Genomic DNA, 17,445 nt, shown 5'->3' with positions numbered 1-17,445 from the left:
TCTTTGTATCTCATCCTATACATGGTAAACTCTTTGGAAATAAGGACTATCCTGTTTTTGTCTTTGTTGGTCCTAGCATAGTGCCTTGAACAGATAGAGTAAGCATTTGATGTTTGTTTAACTGAATTGAATTTACATCAAACCTAAATCTGTCTTTTACAATTTTCACTGATTGCTACTCATTTTGCACTCTGAGGACAAAGACAGCAACTCCGATTTTTGCTTTAAATGACAGCCCTTCAAATACTCAAAGACGTCTATCATGTCCTGGAATTCTTCTCTTCTCCAGGCTAAACATACCATTTCCTTTAACTGATTGTCATAGGCAGGGCCTTGAGGCCCCTCATCATCATACTCTCTTTTTGACGTATTCCAGCTTGTCATTATCCTTCTAGAAAACAAGACTGGGAGAGCAGACCCAACGTGGAGCTGAGCTAAAAAGCAATGACATTGAATTCGGGTGGACCATTCCAACAGCAAACACTAATGTGCTCCTCCTCCCTGTCCTCCCACCCTACCCTTTCAGGGCAATGTCATTGTTTGGCATTCCCATGCTATGATTTCTCATAATAGTATGTACACAGATTTTCCCACATTTTCCCAGCCAAGACTGTGACTGAACCACAAATTCAGTAGGACCATTTCTTTTCCTCCCTGCAAACTCCCATGCTGCTTAAAGAAATAAGGGGTTTTTTCCCTTCTGTCTTCTCTCACTTCTTCCTGGAAAATAATCTTTTGGTTCAAGGAGAAAAAAAAATGAGATTACAGGAACTTGAAAGTTAGCAGCAACAAAATATGGCGCCCCTCCCCACCTAATTGCCCACCCCAACTCTCCCCTCCCCACCCCATGCTTTCTATTGATGCTGCAGAATACATATCAGTCATCTCTGCTTGCATAAAAAAGCATAACCACCCAATCCAGTCAGTTTTACAGATATTGTGTTAAAAAGGAAGTTGAGGGAGGGAGGGAGCTGGGAGGAGTTGGGGCTGAGTACTGTCAGGTTCTGATTATCTTAAATTACACTCATTTGTACTTTAATTTCTTCCTCCTTCGCCCTTTAGTCCTTGGAAGTTTGCCTTCAGTGTTAGTGGTTATTCACAAGGGCCTATGTTTGACCAGGCAAATAGTACACGTGAGTTACAGGCAATAACCCAGTGAACCCTGGCCCCACAATGGATCTGCTCATTTGAGATAGAAGAAGAATGGAGTCTGCCAATAAGGATTACCAGTCCCAGAAGATCACTCTGTACTGTCTGACAGGCATGAGAGTGTGGGTTTTGACTATGGCTTACTCATGCAGCCAAACCGATGGTCTGAAAGCAGAGTTTTCTGGCTGTGTTTTGAGGCCTAGGGGTGGGTGGGGAGTAGAGAACTGTGCTGAAATACTGGCTTGCCTTCAGTGGTGCAGTTGGCCATGACTAGTTTATTGACACCTGTCCATCCTGAGCATCCCTTGTCCATGCTCTCCCCTAAATTTGCCAAAGGAGGTCCGCTGAATACATCAGAGGCCTTATGTGCTTTCTCCTGACATCAAAAGCATTCTGGTGGTACAACCAGCCCATCTACCTATAATCCCTTACCATGTGACCAGTCAATCTTTTATAATCATATTTTTCCTGATACAATTTACTCATATTCTTCTTTGAAGTTCCCTCATCGAACCTACATTGCAACTTGTTCATACACACCATGGGTTTAATAGCAGACATTTATAAAGTGCTTTAAAGTTTGCAAAGTGACCTATGTGCTATACAGCATGTGAACCTAATAATAGTCTTATGGACTATGTTAAGAATACAAAGTATTATTACCCCCATTTTACAGATGAGGAAACTGAAGTTAAGAGAGCTTAAGTAATTTGTCCCTGGTCACACAGTAAGGCTCAAAGGAGAGATTTAAAGAAAGGGGTTCCTTAATTAATGTCTCAGTCATAGTTTCCTCAGGTACAAAAGAAAGGCTTGGATTAGATGGTTTCTAATAATCTTTCCAGGTCCAAATTTTATAATTCTAGTCCACTGAAAGACAATGTGGTATACTAGTAAGAAAGCTGAAACTAAAGTTAGGAAATTTGGGTTCAAATCCTGGCTTGGCCACTTACTATCTAAGTAACCACGGGCAAGTTATTTACATATTCTAAGTCTCAGTTTCTTCATTTATTTAGGAAAAAAAACAAAACAGAATAACCTGTATTCTTACAAGATTTTGCTTAGTAACCTTTAAAGTGCTATGAAAGTATGTTATCTTTGCTCATGGAGAAACAGGTTCTGCCTGTTTCTTCATGGCTCAGCTCAAGTACCATTTCAGATAGTAGGTTCTTCCTGATCTCCCCCACTGCTAGTGCCCTCACCCCAGATTTACTTTGTATATTTTCATATTTACTCATATTTGTAAATGTTATAGACAAAACTGTAAGCTCCCTGAAGGCAGGGATAATTTCTTCCTTCCTTCCTTCCTTCATTCCTTTCTGTCTTTCTGTCTTTTTTCTGTCTTTCTTTCTGTCTTCGTATTCCTGGTGCCTGGCACAAAGTAGGCATTTTGAAAATATTTGATTTATTGGCAATCTGTAAAGGATAATAACAATTTTAAATCCTTAGATTGGTCTTCTAGGCTCAGCTACTTACCTTTAAGAGAAACTGTTCCTTCTCATTTTTTATCTGCTGCTCCATTTCTTCATAGAGATGCTGAACTTCTTCATCATATGTGGCAATTTTCCTAAACAGATGGTAAAAAGGGGTTTTTGACTAAATCTATACTGAGGTTACTGTCACTTTACATATATAACATATGTGATTTGGGAGACATAACTGATTTAGAAGCAGGGAATGTAATTGGTGAATGTAGGAGTTTTGTTTCAGCCAAGGGGAAAGCTCAATTCTAAATCAACAAAAAAGGCACTTATTATATAGTGATACAAACTAGATATATACTTTTTTGCGAGGAGGAGGGGTCCTGCCCTGTGATTTTTATCAGTTCTGGGAATTCCCAGTGAGGCAATTCCCTCTACCAATGAAAATATTCAATTGTTGGACAACTTACAGTTGAGTCAATAAACATTCATTAAACACTGGCAATTGGAATGGACACATAATATAATTTCATGTTATCTAACATCTCCTGGGTACTCACCACTGCACGGAAATACTTTTATTCTTCCTTTCTTTATCACAGTTTTTAAAGGTGGCTTCTTTTCTCCTCAAACTATTTGAGTCCCTCCCCAACATTCTCTTGCTCTCTCATCACATAACCTCACCTATTTTGCTAAAAAAATGAAGGTCTCTATTGAGCTTCCCCACCATGCCAGCCTTGTTCACTTGGTTCAGCCCCTAACTCTCCAGGATACTTTTCACCTCCCCTCACCTTCAGTTTCCTTTTATGTGTTCTCTCTCCCTGCCCCTGCCCCCTCATTAGAATTAAGCTCTCTGAGGGCAAGAACTGTCTTTCTTCAGCTAGCAGTTGTATTCCCAAATATGGGAATGTATGGGGTGTATGGAATGTTCAGGACCTCTGGTATGAGGGCTTGCCCAGACCTTTTCAGGGCTATTATCCACTTTTGGTGTCCACCTGATTCACCCAACTCTCATCTATGGCTCCCAGAAACTGTAGACCTTGTGCAACTCTGCTTCACTTAAATCTAATTTATATGCAAATCAAGACATCACCCATAAAATCATCGATCCTCTTCAAAAACAGCAAACAACAATTTGTATACCCAGCAATGCCTCCCCTCCCCCCCTTCCCTACTCCTCCTCTCCTCTTCTTTCCTCTCCTCTCTCTTGTTTCAGTCTCACTGTCTCTCTGTCTTTGTCTCTCTTCCCACTCTGTATCTCAAAACCCTTTTCTCTACATCTTCACCCACCCTCTTCTTTTTCACTATAGTCTCTAAGGAATACATAGACCTTCTCCTGTCAAGGCTAACACTCCTGCCTTTGATCCTGTCCTTACCTGGAGTTTGCCTATTTGATCATTCTTTCTCTCCCTTCTCTAATCTTCAGTCTCTCCCTTCTGCTTGCTTCTTCCCAGCTGCTTGCAAACATGCTCAGGTTTCTTCCATTATTAAAATGAGAACAATAATCTTCACTTGACCCTGCCTATCCTTTTATTATTCTTTATCTCTATACCTTCTCTCTACCATGTTTCTAGAAAGAATTCTCTACTCTCCCTGCCTTCACTTCCCCAATAGCCACTAATTTCTCAATGTTAGAAACAAGTTTATGAACCCACCACTTGACTACACTCTCCAAGGTTACCAACAATCTCTTACATGTTAACTCCAATGACTTTTTCTCAGTCTTCATCCAACTTGACTCCTGTGCAGCTTTTCATACTGCTGATCATGATCCTGAATGTTCTAGCCTTTCTTGGCCTCCTAGATATGGTCTCTACTGAATCTACTTCTACCAGTCTGATCCTTTTCAGCCTCCTTTTGGGCATCATAATCAATCTCTCATATTCTAAGAAAGATTCTATCCTGGGTTATCATGTTTTTCTCTCTGAATTTTCTCCTTGATGATCTTATAAGCTGCCATAGGTACAATGATCATTTCTACAGAGATGGGGGAAAGGAAGGAGAATGAGCATTTATATAGCCCCTACAATGTGCCAGGTACTTTGCAAAGTGCTTTTTACAAATATTGTTTCATTTGATTCTCTATAACAACCCTTCAAAGTAGGTCCTATCCCCATTTTACAATTGAGAAAATTGAGGCAAACAGAGGATAAGTGACTTGTCTAAGAAATCACAGCTAGTAAGTGTATGAGGCTACATTTGAACTCAGGTCTTCCTGTTCTTGGCTCAGCTCTTTATCCACTGCACCACCAGCTGCCTCTCAGACGGCATATGTGTGTGTGAGTGTATGTATGTATGTAAATATATATATATTTATATATATGTATATGTATACACACATATGGAGAGAGATCTATATATCTATTTCTATCTCTGTATCTCTCTATTTCTACACTTGTTCTTCTTCTAAACATGCCCATTTCCACCAACAGTACCAGAGCCCTCAAAGTGACCCAGGTTTGGAACAATGGAATTATCTCTGCCTCCTCTCTCATCCACCACATCTAATCAGTTGCCAAATCTTGATTCTACCTCTACAAAATCTCTTGCATCAGTTTTTTTTCTCTCCAAACACTAGTTCAGCCTTCTTCCACTTCTCATCTAGATTATTGCTACAGCCTCCTAATTACTTTCCTTAACTTTTAGTCTTTCCCCTTCTCATATGCTACTAAAATAATATTCCCAAGACACATATCTGATCATACTGTTCTCCTGCTCAAAAAAACTTTAGTGACTACCTTTCACCTTTAAGATAAAGTACATACACTCTTTAGCATGACCATCTAAAGTCTTCCTTATTCTGGCTCCAACTGCTTTTTCTAACCCTATTTCAAATTACTTCTTTCTTCAAAATTTACATACCAGACAAACTGCTAGACAAACTGATTTCCCAGACATCAACATTCTATCATTTGCCTCCAGGTAGTTACACTTGGCTCCAGAACTCCCATCACGCACTCTGTCCTCATCTCTGCTCCATGGGATATTTATCTTCCTTCAAGCTTGGGCTCAGGTACCACTGCCACTGGGAAGCTCTCTAAGCCCCTCCTATTTAAGTAGAACTAACTCTTCTGCTCAAATTACTTGCAATACGCCCTTTGGTCAATTATTAAGTCAGTAAGAGTTTTATTTCCACCTTTTTATTCTCAGCTTCTAGCACAGTGCCTTGCTCATAGTATACATTTAATAAGTGTTGAACTGAATTGTTTTCAGTCCAGCAATGTAGGATTCAGAATTAGTAAACAAATTTTTGAAGATTTAAAAAAAGGATAAGATACAGTTTTCGCTTTATAAGATCAAAGTTTTTATCTAGGTACTGCAGATACAAAAACAAACATAGTCTTTGCTCTCAAACAGCTTACATTTTACTGGGGTGATACAATATATAAAAAAAAAGTACAGAAAAAGTAATTTCTCCTTTTTTCCCCTTTGTTCAAAATGTGTTTACATTTAACTAGATAATTCTAAACTAGGCATGAAAGCTGTTTTCAGGGTAAATGGAAAGAAAGTAACAGGTGATGAGCCCAAGTCTCACAGAAATAGAAGAAATTTTCTTGATATTAATAAACATTTCAAAATATACCGATTTTGCCAAGTATTACAATCACTGTTCAAATCAAATAATAGTCCAAATACTCTTTGAAGTGCATTTATTAAAACTCTAATGTTAGTGTGATATTGTTGGATGAACATAACTAGTTATCTTTGCAAGTCTTCGAAACACATCAAAGACATGAATGGTCATCTCTGAAGAAGTTAAGGGATTTTTGGCTGAACATTCAGCATAAAAGATATCTTCACATTGTTTACAATGATGCCATCTCACTGTGACTGAAAAGCCTTTCCCACAGGCCATATATTTCTCTACTTCATTATCATCAGTCCATTTTCTATTTCAAGAGGTAATTTCAAGAGGGAAAGAGTATTAATAATTATGAGGTTCTAGAACCTGACCTTTGAAGGAAACTAAAGGTTTCACAAAGTATACATGAGGAGTGAGTGCACTCCAGATACAGGGATTTCAGCTGTGAAAAGGCATGAGACTAAGAGATGGAATGTTGTATACACAGGGGACAACTATCCATCCAGGTAACACAGAGTACATAAAGCGAAGCAGTATAATAAAATGGGAAAGGTAGTTAGGAACCAGATTTTGGAGGGCTTTAAGCACCAAGCCAAGGATTTTGTATTTTAACTTAGAAGTAATAGGAGATCATTGAAGACTTTGGGGTAAAAGTATATGTGTTTTCATATAAATTTGGCAGCTGTGTGGAGGATATACTCTGCAAGAGGTGCAGAGGAAAAAGGAAGAGTAATTTCTTCTTGAAAGCTGGGTTCTTCCTCCATGGCTGGCTTTCTTCTCATCTGTCAGAGAAGACTCTCTTCTCACAACTTGCTCCTGCTTTTTATGGTCACCAGGGGACATGGATAATCCTTTAGCCAATCAATTGCTAGCCCTATACAGTGGCATTGGAGGCACTTGGGAAAAGCAATAATTTTCATTTTGAAACAGAATTAGTCATGTGTATGTGCTTCTGCTGATACTAGGATAATTCAGAACATCAGACCTTGACCAGATAAAACTGGATCAAGATAGCACCCACATCTTTAGTTAGTTTTCTGTCAAATGAGTGCAGGATTTCATGCCATATGCATGTATTTCTATTTTTCATGTTTTTAATTCTTTGGTTTTTAAGAAAGGATATTACTTCAAGGAGACATGCAAAAGTTGTAGCTCTTAAAAAGCATGCTTCAATAACTGTTACAGATACTGCAGCAGCTGTTGGTATGGAGAAGTAAAGCTTTTTAATGATCTTTCAAGCTGCAATGAAATAGAATTAGCCAAAGAAAAGTATGATAGGCAGCAAGAGCAGTGACAAGAACTGAATAACTGTGACTTAGGAGAATCAAATTAATCCTCAGCAAACAATCAACAACCTTCAGAGAGACCCAGAAGCTGGAAAGGGTGCTATTATTCCTCCATAGTGTTGCATCAGCTTCTTAAAGTTAGGATAAAATAAAGTCAAAATGGGTTCATGATTTAGATATAAAGGCTGATACTATAAGCAAACTGGGAAAGCAAAGAATAGTTTACCTATCAGATTTATGGAGAACAGAACAATTCATGACCAAACAGAAGATAGAGAACATTATGAAATACAAAATGGATAACTTTGATTACATTAAATTGAAAAGGTTTTGCACAAACAAAGCCAATGCAACCAAGATTAGAAGGAAAGTAGAAAATTGGGAAAGAATTTTTACAACCAGTATCTCTGATAAGGGCCTCATTTCTAAAATATATAGAGAATGAAGTCAAATTCATAAGAATACAAGTCATTCCCCAATAGATAAATGGTCAAAGGATAGGAACAGGCAGTTCTCAGATGAAGAAAGTAAAGCCATCTATAGTCATATGAAAAAATGCTCTAAATCACTATTGATTAGAGAAATGCAAATCAAAACAACTCTGAGGTACCACATCACACCTATCAGATTGGCCAACATGACACAACAGGAAAATGATAAATGCTGGAGAAGATGTGGGAAAATTGGAACGCTAATGCATTGTTGATGGAGTTGTGAAATGATCCAACCATTTTGGAGAGCCATCTGGAACTATGCCCAAAGGACTATAAAAATGTGCATACCCTTTGACCCAGCAAAACTACTTCTAGGGCTGTATCTCAAAGACATCATGAAAATGAGAAAAGACCCATATGTACAAAAAAATTTAGAGCAGCTCTTTTTGTGGTTGCAAAGAATTGGAAATTGAGGGAATGCCCATCAATTGGGGAATGGCTGAACAAGCTGTGGTATATGAATGAAATGGAAAACTATTGTATTCCATGATTAGCAGGCAGACTTCAGAAAAACCTGGAAAGACTTGTATGGACTGATGCCGAGTGAGGTGAGCAGAACCAGGAGAATGTTGTACACAGTAACAGTCATGTTGTGTGATGACTAACTTTGATATACTTAGCTCTTCTCAGCAATGCAAGGATCTAAGACATCTCCAAAGGCCTCATGATGGAAAATACTATCCACATCCAAAGAAAGAATTACGGAGTTTGAATGCAGATCGAAGCACAGTATTTGCTCTTTTTTTTCTTCTGTTGTGTTTTGTTTCCTCTTTCTGGTGGTTCCTTCTATTGGTTCTAATTCTTACTTACAACATCACTAATGTGAAAATATGTTTAATAGGAATGTATATGTATAGCCTATATCAGATTGCACACCATTTTGGGGAGGGAGGTGGGGAGGGGTTGATAAATCAAAATAAATTAATAAAAAAAAGTTAGGATCACAAGAAAATTAGGGAAAGAGAGAGGGAAACCCACTATAAACCTTTGTTATGAAGAAAGAAGTGATTATCATAGTCAAGACAACAGAAAGACTGGAGTACTTAAGATGTTTAAAAAGGTAATAAATATTCAATGACACAAATCTTCATCAGTAGTACAGTGCTTTATACATAGTATGTGCTTAATAAATGTTTACTGATTTGAAGAACTGAATGGAACACCACCAATCCGACTTGTCCCATATTTTGTGCAGTCCATCTATGTGGCCTGATTCTAGTTCAGCTCCTCAGAAGACACAAGGTGTTATTTTGACTTGTTGAGTATGACTGTGTGTGCTTATATTTCCCTGGTTCTATCACCCCAAGGAAGTGGGGGGATCCTAGATAATCAGAAGAGGAGGAAGAGAAGAAAACACAAAAGATCTGAGGAGAGAGTGGAAGAAGGATGCTCTAAGCTGTCTCTCAAGCCCAATACCTCGGAGGTAGCCAAGGTTATGGGACAATCAACTGGGTGCTACTATCAAATGATGGAGAGAATCTCTCTCTTTTTCTACTTGTCCCCACCAAGTGCATAAGCTGAAAGTAATGCTATCTTATCTATTGTTGTTATTTATCCTTCTATTCTCAAAAAGGAACAATGACATCACAGGGGTGATGTCTAGACTTTTGCATTAATTGGATTTAAGTGAGAAAGAGCTATGCATAGTCATCAGCCTCAAGGTGGCAAAACAGAAGTCAAGACAACTGGCAATGGCCCAGCTATCTTACCTAGAGAATGAAAAACATTCTAGGATGCTTAGATGGAAGGCACAACAGAAAGACTGATGTATCTGTTCAGATAGAGAGAAGGCACAGAGAGAAATTGAGGCACGATACTCACTTTTTCAGGGTACATTCCAGTTCATCCTTCTCCTTGTGGGCTTCCTGTAGCTGGCAGAATATTCTGGAGAGAAACTCTTCAAAGTTGGACAGCAAGTGAGGCTCATGCTTCTTTAGCTGCTCCCAAAGTTGCTTAACATCACTTTCACTGTTTTTTTTTAAAGGGGGGGGATTGAAGAATAATGTAATTATTGGGGTAATAGGTAAAGTCAAGTCAATGAGGGCTGTGGAGTTACTTCTGGGCCTAGCATCCAGCATCAATCTATTAATTGTCCAAAGTATCTCAGAACATGGATTATGTGGCCAAGCCCTCTTAACACAATAGCTCCCAATATATAAAAGATGGAGAGGTAAGAGATTCCTTGTGTGTTTAGAGATGAGGGTTATGAAACGTGGAAGAGCTCATCACTCCTACTCCTGGGAAAGATTGGCATTTGATACTGAAAGTTAAAGGCAAAGAGCTAGAAGAAAAGAAATAGCTCCTCCTTGCCCACTTCCCCAGTGGGAATTAGGGCAAAAGAGTGTGACTAACAGTAGAGAAGGAGAAAAAAAGAAAGTTGAGACATATGTAAAGTTACAAAGACAGACAGAAGAGATGAAAAATTTAATTGTATTTATTTGTTTCAAGGAAGAATTCCATGTGGGTGGGGAGCAGGGAATAAATGAGAAGTGTCAAAGTGTCAGTGTTATAACACATCTGCATTAGGAAAGTAGAAGAAAGTCCTGGAGGTATCAGAAGTCCTTAAGGATGAAATTCTGAAAACACAAAAGGAAATTTCTGATATGGGACAGAAAGGGCAGTTGTCCAAAATGATCAATGTGGATGACCAGGGAGATCAAAAAACAAACTTCAATATTTAAAAAAAGATATGTAGAGAAGATGGAGGCAAGAACAGATAATAGAGGATGAACATAAATGCATGACTTGGTCTTATACAAATAGGGTCAGAAATGCTAAAGTTCAGAATGTGCTAAAGCTGGCAAAGAAATCTAAGAATGACGAAAGTTTTTAAGCTCTATGGCAGGGGGTTGCGGAAGAAGAGATTGGCTTACTGCTAGGGAAGGATAAGACAACAAATGAAATGAGAGAGAAGGAAAGGATGAGACAATGATAAAAGAGAAACAGAGAAAAAAGGGATAAAACAGGACTATTTTTTTTGTCTGTTCTCTCTGACAAGGTGAATGATGTTAGGACTGGAAAGGCCAGAATAAAAATGGTAATAGGGAACATCTAGTAATCCTTGATGAGTTCAAGCTACCTAGCCCAAACAACGTTCATTCCTGATTTTCTCGTTAGTGATATGTAAAATATTACTATTGTCTCTTTCCCTGGGCCTTTATAGTCCAGAATATACATGATTATTGGAAAGATCTATAATTTGTCAACTGTAGGAACTCTCTCCACCAATACATATCTTATGTATCTCAATGTGACTGTGTATTATTATTAGCTAGGGTATCTCAACCTTCATGGTAAGAAAAATATATTTCCCATGGTTCCACTAAAGCCTTCTACCTCCCACGTGACATAGATCACCCATACACCTTACAGGTACTTTCCCCTAAATATGCTTATATCCATTGGGTCTACTAGCTTTCTCCTGAACACTTTCTTTTTCTCCTTTGTAGACTATGGATAGAGTTGGGTGACAGGGAAGATGATTAGAGAATTCTGCCTCTAAAGAGGCTTTGATTCCAATTTGTGTGCTTGAATTAGTCTGAGGAGGTCAGTGGAAAGATCCAGTGGGAATTTAGTCTTACCAGCTTTTGTGCAAGTTGGGGGCACCTATCTCCACATGCTGCCTTAATTCTCATCCTACCCATGTTCTGTAATGGGAGTTCACCCTAAAGCAGTGGTTCTTAGCCTGGGATCCATGAACTTTTTTTTATATTTTGATAAGTGCATTTTGATATAACTGGTTTCCTTTTTAATCTCATTTATTTTATTTTATGCATTTAAAAATGTTATTCTGAGAAAGGGCCCATAGGTTTTACCAGACTACCAAAAAGGTCAATGATACATAAAGGTTTAAGAACCTCTGCCATAAAGGGACCTCAAACTCTCACAGTATTTGTACCCAGAGGCCTCAAACTCTCAACTTGCCTAGGGCTCCACATTCAAACTCATTCCTCCATTCATATACCTTGACTCAATGGTGTTTTCCCTTAGTCTGAATAGCCATGCTATTCACCAATCACTCTCTTACCCTAACTCATATCACAAATCACTCTAAATCCAACACATAACATTTTCTGTGTTCCTCACACTCCACTCCAGACCCACTCCATCACAAGCACCCAGGACTGAGCCTCCAAACATACCCACTCCAACCAGCATCAATAGAATATTCTCAAACTCCTTTATATGCCTGTGATTAGTTAATTACTGCAAATAACTGCAGGCAGTCATCAACTAAGGTATACTGCTGTTGCCCTCTCAGCATCAATCACGCCACACCATAAACCTGTTTTCCTATTCATTCATTCACAGTACCAACTATGTGCAATATAAACCACCAGTCAGAAAGATGAATAAATGGCACAGTAACTGTCCTCAAGGAAATAAAACAAATAAACAGATATAGAAGATGAATTAGGATATGAAAAGCACAGAATGCTATGAAATTTGATGAAAGAGAAGTCACTAGGTATTTAGGGAAAGGGAGAAATAAAGACATCTTCATGGAGGAGAGAGAATTTGAGATGACCTTGAAGGGTTTCTGTCCTTGATGGAGATGGATTTAGCTAGTCACCGATGTCTATAGATTGACCTTTCATTGACCTTCCCTATAGCTTTCTCTTATCTGAGACAAACCCTTTCGGTGGTGTTTTTCTCCCAGTCCTCTGGCATCAGGACTCAGATGGACACTTCATGATTTCTACCTTACAAGTGTACAGGTAGGCAATTACCAGGACAGCTTGGGAATGATCCTTCTTTCCAAGAAAACCTCTCCATCTACTCTTCAATGAATGAGGGATATGATGTAATTGATCTGTGAAAGCAGGAAGGCAAAAGCTATTTCCATTAACCCTCATGGAGACATCAGCCTCCATCCCATTTGAAGTTGCCTGTAGATAGCTTGTAAAAAAAAAAAAAAAACAACTCAGATACCTGAGTCACTGAATCCTAAAATGGCCCTTATCATGTATCTGCAGAGCTTAATGAGTTCATAGGATGGAGAAAAAGAGAGGCAGATGAGATATTTTTGTGGCAGAGCAGTATAACTCTGGGGAGTCTGGTTACCAGGGTGGGCTGTTCCCATGCATCTCTGCTTGTGTCCCACTATGTTTGTTATATGTACCCCTAGGGAAAGTCTTGTGTGCCAAGTCCTAACTATAAGCTGCTTGAGGTATTAGGGTCATAGATCCCAGCAAAAAGGCTGGGCAATGCCTGCTCTGTTGCAAGACCAACACAGAGCTGCACCCAAGGGCAGCCTCCTCTGTATTCTCTCAGGTGTTTCTGTGCCAAAGGTTCAAGTTATCCTCTCTGGAGAAATCTTCAAAGAAAAGCAGTGCTCTGTCACTAGGATTTGGCCCCATTTTTGCTAAGAAGCTGGTTCAGGTGACAAATTTTCTGAATGCTCCCTCCCTGTGGCTGCCAGCTGCTATCTTCTCCTAAGATCCATCCATTCTTGCAACTGAGCTATTGCTGCAACAATCACACCCATAAAATTCTCTTGCAGAATTCTGCTCATCATCTGGTGCACAGTTTCATTGGCCTCTCTTGACCCTGGTACAATCCTGCAAGTCATCTTCTAAAGATCATTAAGCCACAAACACTCTATCTGGGCTGACAAACTGTGTACTAGTCCCACTGATATGCCCCCCCCACACCCTAATCTAGCCATCTGCATTTCCTTCTACTATTACCCTTTTCCCCAAGCTCTGAAAGTGTCAGCCCTTATCTGCAGGGTTCTCCCACTTAGACAAGATATTGAACCTGATTCCAGAGGATACAGGACCTAAAAACAACAAGAAGATAAAGGTCATATGTAATTTATTTTAGGGCAAGACCAGTTTCTATTATTTCCAACCTAATGTTTAATTTCATTTTTTCTCTTGATCAAGAGGACTTTATGGAAGAAATGGGGTATGTCTAGAACTGTGTTTGGTTTGAAAGCCTGGATACCAAAAAAGATTGGTCAGCCAAACGATAAATAACTGATATAAATAAAAAACTGATATAAATAACCATAGATTATGCTTAGCCCAATTTTCTGTCTCAGTATGCTATGAAAAAGGTTGAGGTTTGTCACACTGCTACTTTCTAGTTAAATGAGCCTGGACAAGTCAATTCTCTGAGCCAATTTCTTCATCTGTAATGAGAACATTTTCTTAACATTCACTTTGATTTTTAAGTCATTCAAATTATGATCAAATATACTGGAAAACAAACCAGAGAGGTTTGCTGTGATTATTGAATGCACAGAGAGATAAAGAAAGAGGGAATCCTATTTCTTAAAGAAATGGGAGACTTTTTTTCCTCAGAAAAGCTGGGCCAGGTGCAATTATACTGAGAGTATTATGAGCTTCATATATGCATTGCAGAAGTACTGGAGACCAATGAAGATAGTTTCTCAGGCACTGAGACTGTGAGGAAAAAAGAGACTGAAAAAATGCTTCATGCTGACAGCCCTGTGTCTCTTGTGGCTACTTTCAGTGTGGCCAGGTGTGAAAGAAAAGTCTGGTCCTAGGGGGTGAGGAGGGACTAAAGCAGAAAGAGGAATGAGGACTTCAGGCAGGTACTATTGGTCTGAGCTAAAGGCCTGGCTGTATGTAGTGCATAGAAATAAGAGCCAATGGTTGTTGGTGGTTGAAACTGATAGAGTAACAGCCCCTGAGAAAGGAAGAGTTTGGGAGAGGCTGATCCCAATAAGTTCTTGCTAAAAATGAACAGGAATGGACAAGATGGTTTTTTTTTTCCTGTGAAGAATCCTAAAAAAGAGATGTGGATGGGTCACTACAAGGAAGCAGCAAAAAAAAAAAAAAAAGAAAAGAAAAGGTGGGGGTTTCTGTACCAATGGACACATGGCATCAGGAAAAGATGGAGGTAGCAGCTAGGTGATGTAGTAGATAGAATGCCGGACCTGGAGTCAGGAAGACTTGAGTTCAAATTTGACCTCAGCTACTTACCAGCTGTGTGATCTTGGGCAAGTCACTTAAACTCTGTTTGCCTCAGTTTCCTCAACTGTAAAATGGGGATACTAATAGCACCTTCCTCCCAGGGTTGTTTTGAGGATTTAATGAGATAATATTTGTAAAAAGCACTTAGTACATCATCTGGCACATAGTAGGCATTATATTGCTTATTCCCTTTCCTTCTCTCCCTAGTAGAAAGAATACTAGCTGTGGAGTTGGAGAACCTGGGTTTGAATCTCAGCTTTACTGCTTAAGGTCTACGTGACCCTGTAAAAGCCCTTTTATTTGCATGGATCTCACCTTCCTCCTACATAATAAAATAAAGAAGGTGGGAATGGACCACCTCTATGTGCTCTTTCAACTTTCAATCGTATTATTCAATGAGAAGGTCAAGGTAGATGGAGGAGGTTCCTTATGCAGCACCCCTTCAGGATCACTCCCTCAACTTACACTCACAGTTGGGGGTCGAATCCCCAGAGGACAGCATCTATTTTGGGTTCAATGTATAAATCTGCAGAACTGTACTCTTAACACTATAGTTAACAATCAGCCCATCCCAGCTCCCAGCACCAGTGATACAGGGGCCCACAGCGGTTGCCACTGCCTCAGAGGACTTACTCTTCTAAAATTTCCTGTGCTCCGAGTTTATCCATCAATAGGTGGAACTGGTCTTCCTCATCTTCATCCTTGTTGTCAATCACTTCTTCACACTTGGACTGATAGATTTTCTCCCCCTGGGGCTGGGCCCTCTGTTCATCAGAGGTATAGTTATTTTGGCTAAAGAAGAAATGACCTGGGGATCAAAGTAAATAGAACAATTTAATAATTGTAAGGGAATTTCTCCCTTGTGTCTATGCCCTTTTCTTGTTGGGAAGTGCAAACACCTCTTTAATTCATTCAAGATGGAGATGACTCGGTTGGCAAACAAATTAGCCATGCTTCTAAGTGCTTTATCGAAACCTTGTACAAGTGGAGACACTGTAAAATGGGAGCTGATTATTAAAGAGACCTCTGTGGGGAGGAGGGAAGGGGGGAAGTTTCTCTGTCTCCCTATCCCCCTCCCTATATCACTTGAAGCTATATTGCTTCAAAGATGAGTTATTGGACAAGGAGGAGACATTGCATCCAGCAGGGAATAGAAGCACACACTACGGACACACGTGGATACACAGACAATCAAGAAGTTAGTCTCTGGCAGCAGAAAAGAGAGTGAGACTATGGAGGGGAGTTGACAATGGGAATCTAGGCAAGGAACCCATCCAACAAAGATGTTGTACCCCAAGGGAAGCTGCGCGAAGATTTTTATAAAGAGAGAAGGGACTTCCAGGCTTTGCAGTACCAGGAGTTGTGACTGGCCTATGTCACACAAGTAAAATATATATGCCTCACTGCATTTCTGCTCTTCAGTTTGAACCCACTCCTTCCATGGATACTATGTGTATTTCTGGGATAGTGCACCCCAAATCTGTGGGGAAAATGTTTCGTAATTACAATTATTCTTACATCTTTCAAATAAATGACTTTACTAAGAGGTAATTAAGTCTACGGGCTGATTGTTAACTATAGTGTTAAGAGCACAGTTCTGCAGATTTATACATTGAACCCAAAATAGATGGTGTCCTCTGGGGATTCAACCCACAAGTATGAGTGTAAGTTGAGGGAGTGAACCTGAAGGGGTGCTATATAATATTTCACCTTCAGAGAGCTTCCAATTTGTCTAACTACTAGTAGTTGTTTGTAGGCTGGAGTAGGAATAAAAGAATAGATCAAAGTCAGAATTTAATACTATATTTTAAACATCTTGTCCCTTTCTCTTTATTACTTCTATCTGAAAGACACTTTTGCTACAGCGGAGATACAATGCACTCTAATAATAAGAATAGTAGCATCTCAAATATATATTAACACCTTGAGGTTGCAAGAAGTGTTATGAGGAAAACCTCATAACAACCTTGTAGGTAGATAAAACAAGCACTAACATCACCACTTGAAAGATACCGAGGAAGCTTATAGATATTAAGTAGCCTGCTCACATTCCTACAACTAGGAACTAACCATCAGAGCTTGCACCCACAGAATCACAGTATTAGAGTCAGAAGAAACATTACAAGCTATTGAGTCTTGACTTCACCTAAACAAAAAGTCCTCTATAATATATGGTCATTCTATTTGACTAAAGAACTCCAGTGAAGGCGAATGCCCTACTGACTGAGGCAGCCCATTCCACTTTTGGAGAGCTCCAATAGCCTGGTTTTTGTTGCTGTTGTTGTTGTTGTTGGCTGATGTTTTTGTTTGTTTGTTTTCTTTTGAAAACTACATCTTCTGATTTGAGTCCATTACTCCTTTTTGAAAAAATCCAATTTTATTTTAACTTCCAAATTCTCTCCCTCCACCTGCTTCTCTCTCACCCACTGAAAAGGCAAGAAAAACAAGACCCATTAGAAATATGTATAGTCACACAAAACAAATTTCTGGCTTAGCCATGTCAAAAAAGAAAGAAAGAAAGAAGGAAAGAAAGAAAGAAAGAAAGAAAGAAAGAAAGAAAGAAAGAAAGAA

The 17,445-nt window shown here is 39.2% G+C and overlaps 1 protein-coding gene across 8 annotated transcripts in view; it reads right to left on the bottom strand.

Annotated features, from left to right (window-relative positions):
- CRACR2A (calcium release activated channel regulator 2A) overlaps window positions 1-17,445 on the bottom strand; it is a 221,257-nt gene that overhangs the window by 99,139 nt on the left and 104,673 nt on the right. For 7 of the 8 annotated variants that reach the window (XR_003568605.1, XR_003568604.1, XM_027856428.1 and 4 more), the window contains 3 exons: window positions 15,508-15,682; window positions 9,752-9,898; window positions 2,623-2,713 (listed from right to left, as the gene is read on the bottom strand). Coding sequence is in view for 6 of the 8 variants with exons in the window: in XM_027856428.1 (XP_027712229.1) it covers window positions 2,623-2,713; window positions 9,752-9,898; window positions 15,508-15,682 (413 nt within the window). In the remaining 2 variants the exon portion in view is untranslated. The remainder of the gene's footprint in view (window positions 1-2,622; window positions 2,714-9,751; window positions 9,899-15,507; window positions 15,683-17,445) is intronic. The other variant, XM_027856432.1, reaches the window with a different exon arrangement.

This window comes from Vombatus ursinus, unplaced genomic scaffold, assembly GCF_900497805.2.
Source record: "Vombatus ursinus unplaced genomic scaffold, bare-nosed wombat genome assembly UNPS02011431.1, whole genome shotgun sequence".
Classification (NCBI taxonomy): domain Eukaryota; kingdom Metazoa; phylum Chordata; class Mammalia; order Diprotodontia; family Vombatidae; genus Vombatus; species Vombatus ursinus.
Note: the sequence above shows the minus strand (reverse complement) of the source record. Positions and strands in the feature narration are given on the sequence as shown.